Genomic DNA, 6,013 nt, shown 5'->3' on the forward strand with positions numbered 1-6,013 from the left:
AAGAGGAGGAAGTAAACGAACTGGCATGGAGTTCACCCCAATTTTGCCTGAACAAGTGCCGGTGTGCGTGCTCACAGGGCACACTGCAGGGGCCACCCCACGGTAATGGCACAGATTGATCAGGGTACTTTCCACCTCCTCCTCATTGGTGCCATTCCAGGATTTAAGAAAAACCAAACCAACGGATGGCTTATACACTGCTTTCCCAATCAGAGGGAAAGGCTGTTTGTATTTTGGGAAATAGGAGGACCCCTCCTCTTCTCTCCCTGATGACCTGTGGAGATATGGGTGCAGATCCTCCTGGCTCCCGGGGTCTAAGACAATGTGGAGGAGACTGGAGGACCCTCAAGCCAGGGCCAGTGTCCCCTTGAGGTTTTGCAGGCACCGCTTCCTTCTCCTCAACCTGGGGCCCAGCCCGCTTTTACCTGGTGAGGATTCCAGTCGCTGTCGAAAATGATCACAGTGTCCGCCGACTGGAGGTTCAGGCCGAGTCCCCCGGCCCGGGTGCTAAGCAGGAAGATGAAGTACTCGGAGCCGGGCTCGTTGAAAGTTTTCAGCAGCATGCCCCGGTCCTCTGCCTTCGTGGTTCCTGACGGGCACAGAGGAGAACAGGGTCAGAGAGGTGACCTCAGGGGTAGAGTGGGAACCCTGCTTCTGAGAGCAGGCGCAGGATCAGCGCCTGCCAGCATCCCCAGATCCCCGGCTCCGCACTCTCCACACAGGCCTGTGGGCCACTGGCGAGTAACCGGATTTCCAGTGTTTCACCACGAAATCCTCTCCACACATCCCAGAGATAAAAACAGGTCCCGCTGGAAGAACTAAAGGAGGTGGGCCTGGAGTGCAGAGCCCAGCACCCAGCTCACAGTAGGCCACAGTGTCAGCACAGCCACCACCACCACAGCCCTGGACTCTCTCCCCTACTCTGCCCCGTGCCACTCCATGGAGAGCAGGAGACACAGCGGCCAATGCCAGCAACACTGCCGCTCGCAACACAAGGGACCTGGGGGTGGGTGGACAGTGACTGTGGGTGCACCTGCCCTCAACCCTGTCTCAAAAGGTTTTATGGTTCACAAAGATAATCCTCTACAGGTAAGAGCATGGGGACCTTATAAAGGGGCTCGTATCCTTTCTGGCAGGATCGGTGTCCCCATGCCCCAGAAAACCCAAGTCCAGGAGCCAGTGCAGGTCTCCTGGGTGACAACCAAGGATGCCCTCAGCGTTGTGGGCATTAAGGCAACATCTACACTCCCTGGGCTGCTGGGAGTTCGGACGGAGGTGCCCTTGGAACACTGAAGTCATTTTGGTGATGAAATAAAAACCAGCCATTTCCTGCCACCAGCCTACATGTGCCCAGGCACAGTGTGGAAGCCCATAGTAGCCTGGCCATCCACCTGCTGTCCCGCCCTCTCTCAGGCTCCAGATGTGACCCTGGTACCCCAGCTTGGAGAAGGGGCTGAGGTGAGGGGCTACGCGGCTCCCAGATGCCAGCCCACTCATGGGAGTTGCAGTCTCAGGAGACTTCACTGAGCTCCTACCCTTCCTCCACTCTCAATGGATTCTCTATCCCTGTGGCTATGACCACATCACATGCAGAGGACACATCTGTAGTTGAACTGACCAAAGTCCTTGTCCTTATGGAGTAGCCACAAAGGCACTGGGATGGGTGGGAACTGGGCTCTCTCCTGGGGGAGTCAGGGACGCGACACAGACAGGACGGCCCTCAGGAAGCCTTGGCCCTCTCAAGGACAGGAGAAGCCGCTGGACAGACCGAAGGAGAGCAAAGGCTGGGGGGTGGCCCGGCCATGCGGACCCTGAAGGGTTTTGGTTTTCAGTCTCAAAGCAGTGGGAAGCCCCTAAGGAAGAAGGCAAGCTGGGGAGACCCCTGCAAGACTCGTGTCTGTAGAGTGATCCTGGACAGAACCCTGGGGAGGACCTGTGGCTGGAAGGATGCAGAGAGCACATTCCGATGGCACCTGGGCAGGTCGGCCCAGGTGGGGAACAATGAACTGGCTGAGCTGTGTCTGTCCTAGCAGCTCATGCTCCTGTTTCTCGTAAGCCCCGTTCTAGTAAATCTCACGGAGAACTCACTCCAGGGCCTCCCTGACCCACTGGGACTGACAGACAACATGTCTCACGTGCCCTGTCGCCGTCTCACAGCCTCTCCTCCCTGAGCTTCCGTGTGCTGGGGCAGGTGGGCACAAAAACACACATGGCAACCTTTCCCACCAGGGACCACAGGGCAGGGGGTTGGGCTGAAGGCCTCTCTCCGGCAGCTGCTGCTCCTGCCTGGAAGTGCTTGCTTCCCTCCCTCTGTGCTCGTCACAGAGTTGGATTCCAGCTCCAGGCCTGACCTGTGGCAAGGCAGCAGCCACTGGGCTGCTACGAATGGCCCAGCAATGGGCATGTGGCTCACAGCAGCTAAATGAGAGCCAGCCTGGGACCTGCTTTTGTTGGGGACACTGAGCAGGTAGAAGGGAAGCCAAGATGGAAGAAGGCAGAGTCAAGAGCTGGAGAAAAGTCTCTCCAACATCCCCTGCATGCCTGGATCCAACTGTGCCTGAAGCATGTTTAACCTCCAGGGGTTAGAGCTAGGTAAGCCTATCGATGCTTTCTTACCTGTGTCCACATGGGATGGAATTCTGGCACTTCCAGCTAAAGGTGCACAGGGCACCCCTTCCCCAGTGCACCCAGCATTGCCGTGGAAAGTCTGCCAGCCCAGGAGTCAGGACACCCAGCATCCAATCCAGGGCCCATCCCAATGCTGAGTGCCCAAGATGCTCAGCCTGTGCCTAGGCCCACTCTGGCCACTGGACCCAGAGCGCCTGGGCCTTTCCCTGCCCCACGGGAGGGAACGCCAGTGAGAAGCTTCTGTGGCAGCTGCAACAACAAAACCCTGTAACAAACACCTCACTGGCTCATATGAACTCACCATCAAGCCTGAGGTATTTAAAGCCACGATATGCAAAGTAATCTTCCATGATGGTCATGAGGGAGGTCATTTGGCAGAACAGCAGCACTTTGTGGTTGGTTGCTCGGAGTTTGGGAAGAATTCTATCAAGAAGCTCGAATTTACCCGAGGCTCGGTACAGGTCCAGCCTGGAGTGTGGAGGAGACAGGAGAGAAGGCGCAGGATGTTAAACCCGGAAGCCTGCAGGCAGGTAAGGCAGGAGGTGCATCGCTCACCTCCAGGCCGGGCACCGGGTTCAAGGGCACAGACATGCGTCCTAAGCAGACATCACCCAAAGCTTCCGCAAAGCCGTTTCCCCCAACTGAAATAAGCCCAGCCACCCTCGCTGGAAGGCACATCACCAGGGTGGCACATGTATTTCTCGTCTAACCCAGACACTCATGATGATGAAAGGAGGTGCTGTGGGTCACGTGGCCGGGACAACATGGTGGTGGAACAGGGGTGCTCCGGGAAGCTGGACCTTGTCCCCTTGCCTGATAAAGAAGCCCCAAGAGCAAATGTCACACTGGAGACACCCATGGTCTGCCAGACCCAGAAGGAAGGGCCACCTCGGCTTCTCACGTTCCCTTTAGCCAACACCCCGAGTGTGGTAGATGTGGACAGAGGCTGGCAGGGGTATCACAATGTGATATGGCTGACCACATGGCCAAGCCAGGCCTCCAGGCCTTGAAGCCAGGTGTATGAGACGCTGTTCCATAACTCAGTACAAAAAAACACATCAAAATGAATTTATGATGTTTTCATTAGGCGTCTCTCGTCTTGCAAATGGCTTAACACGCCAGGGGAACTGAATGGAGGCTTTAGCTGGAAGAATGCTTTTAGCAAGGTTCTTTGCAATGGTGAAAATCTAGACACAACATCCACATCCATTAGGGGCGTAAAGGAGTCGGGGCTGCACACTTACAAAGGGTGCTATAGAAAACACCCACATGGTATAAAAAGTACTCTATACTAGTGAACAGAGTTTAGGCTCAGAGAGGTTAAGAAAGCTGTCTAGAGTCACAGAGCTTGGAGGCGGCAGAGCAGGATCTGTAAGCCAGGAATCCTGCCTCAGGAACCCTGTCTCTTGGGGTTAATAGTGGTCAGCTCTCTGAGCACTAAAGATATGTATTATGGGGCCCGGTGCAGTGGCTCACACCCATAATCCTGGCACTTTGGGAGGCCGAGGTGGGTGGATCACTTGAGGTCAGGAGTTCAAGATCAGCCTGGTCAACATGGTAAAACTCTGTCTCTACTAAAAATACAAAAAATTAGCTGGGCAGTGACGGACGCCAGTAATCCCAGCTACTCGGGAGGCTGAGGCAAGAGAATTGTTTGAACCCAGGAGGCAGAGGTTGTAGTGAGCCAAGATTGCATCACTGCACTCTAGCCTGGGCAACAAGAGCAAAACTCCATCTCAAAAAAAAAAAAAAATTTGTATTCTTTGTTTTGGATTTTTCTGTATTTTCTAATTTTCTGCCTTTGAAATTGAACAAACATAACAGCAGCAATAAAGGCAACAAAATGACAGAAAACCTCTGCATGGACCACCTGCCCACCCCATCCAGTTGGGAAGCTTCTCACCCTTGGACAATGCCGCCGGTGAACCCCAAGTGCTCGGAAAAGGACTCCTGCAAGGCAAAGAGAGAGGCGTCAGTGACAGGCAGGTGCGGGCCACCGGGCCCCCCTGCGGTCCGCACACACCTCTGGTGCTCAGAGGACAAAGCCTCTGCACTGTGTGCTCGGCACGGGCCCACGGCAGCTCTGAGACCAGACACAGATGCCAAAACCATCTTTCTTAGTCCACTGACATCTTTTCCCTCATACTCCTCCAATGAAGGAAAGGACATCCCACACAGCACTCTTCACACAGAGTGCACAAGGACGTCGTGGGGCCACAGCCACGCTCAGGGTGCTGAGACAGCCCCAGGGGCTCTCCTGGTGGGCATCAGGGGGTCTCCAATAACCCCAACACTTTATATCAAGAAACACGAACATACGCATGCTTCTAAAAAGAACCCAGATTCTCAAAGGCACCATGACCCAAAAGGGTTCTGACTCCCCCACACTTCACTGAAGAGGGTGATGACTCTTGACGCCCCACAATGTGAGAAAAGTCAGCGTGCCAAAGAGATGCAGCAGGGCCCCATTGGCGGGGGGACACGTTCCCCCAGAGACGTCTCCAAATACTCCTGTTCTCTGAGGGTAAGCTTTCAGGGCCCTGTATTCCTATTGCACGTTGCGCCCTAACTGCTGGGATTCTTTCCGTAAGCACTGGCGAAGTGAAGATCAAACAAGGAACAGATGTACAGGCATTACCTAATGAAAATATTCAAATCTATTTTTAAAGAGTTGTCGAGGAGAAGCAAGCCAGCTCTGCCTAGGAGCTCAGTGGACGGCAGGCCCTGAGCTGTCCCGGCCGCGGCGGGCTCACCTCGATGTGCTGGAACATGTAGGGGTGGTTGCAGATCTTCCGCAGCTGCATGATGGTGTTCATCAGGGTCTTGGTGCCGCCTTTGCCCTGGGAGGCAGATGAGAGGGTGCCAAATGGGGTCTTGCCCTCCTGGGGTGGGGTGGGATTGGTGGATGGGTGGGTGCCGGGAGAAGGGCCATGGGGACGCTCTAGTGGGGAGGAGTGGCTTTAGGCACAGCAATTGGGAGGAGATGGCAGGCTGGAGGCCTGGAGGCCCCCAACAAGCCCTGGGAAACATGACTGCCTGGCACAGCAGAGGGCAGATGGCAGGGACAGGGCCAGCACGACGGGACAGAAACAAGACTGGCAGCCGGGCGCGGTGGCTCAAGCCTGTAATCCCAGCACTTTGGGAGGCCGAGACGGGCGGATCACGAGGTCAGGAGATCAAAACCATCCTGGCCACCACGGTGAAACCCCGTCTCTACTAAAAATACAAAAAAACTAGCCGGGCGAGGTGGCGGGCGCCTGAAGTCCCAGCTACTCGGGAGGCTGAGGCAGGAGAATGGCGGGAACCCGGGAGGCGGAGCTTGCAGTGGGCCAAGATTGCGCCACTGCACTCCAGCCTGGGGGCAGAGCGAGACTCTGTCTCAAAA

At 55.6% G+C, this 6,013-nt stretch overlaps 1 protein-coding gene across 10 annotated transcripts in view; it reads right to left on the bottom strand.

Moving 5' to 3' along the window:
* Window positions 1-6,013, bottom strand: part of SMARCA4 (SWI/SNF related BAF chromatin remodeling complex subunit ATPase 4) — a 78,632-nt gene that overhangs the window by 30,250 nt on the left and 42,369 nt on the right. For all 10 annotated transcript variants that reach the window (XM_017869486.1, XM_017869491.1, XM_017869495.1 and 7 more), the window contains exons 21-24: window positions 5,382-5,468; window positions 4,532-4,578; window positions 2,930-3,096; window positions 426-589 (exon numbers count right to left, since the gene is read on the bottom strand). In XM_017869486.1, the coding sequence (XP_017724975.1) occupies window positions 426-589; window positions 2,930-3,096; window positions 4,532-4,578; window positions 5,382-5,468 (465 nt within the window). The remainder of the gene's footprint in view (window positions 1-425; window positions 590-2,929; window positions 3,097-4,531; window positions 4,579-5,381; window positions 5,469-6,013) is intronic.

Source organism: Rhinopithecus bieti, unplaced genomic scaffold (assembly GCF_001698545.2).
Source record: "Rhinopithecus bieti isolate Rb0 unplaced genomic scaffold, ASM169854v2 scaffold_5025, whole genome shotgun sequence".
NCBI lineage: Eukaryota > Metazoa > Chordata > Mammalia > Primates > Cercopithecidae > Rhinopithecus > Rhinopithecus bieti.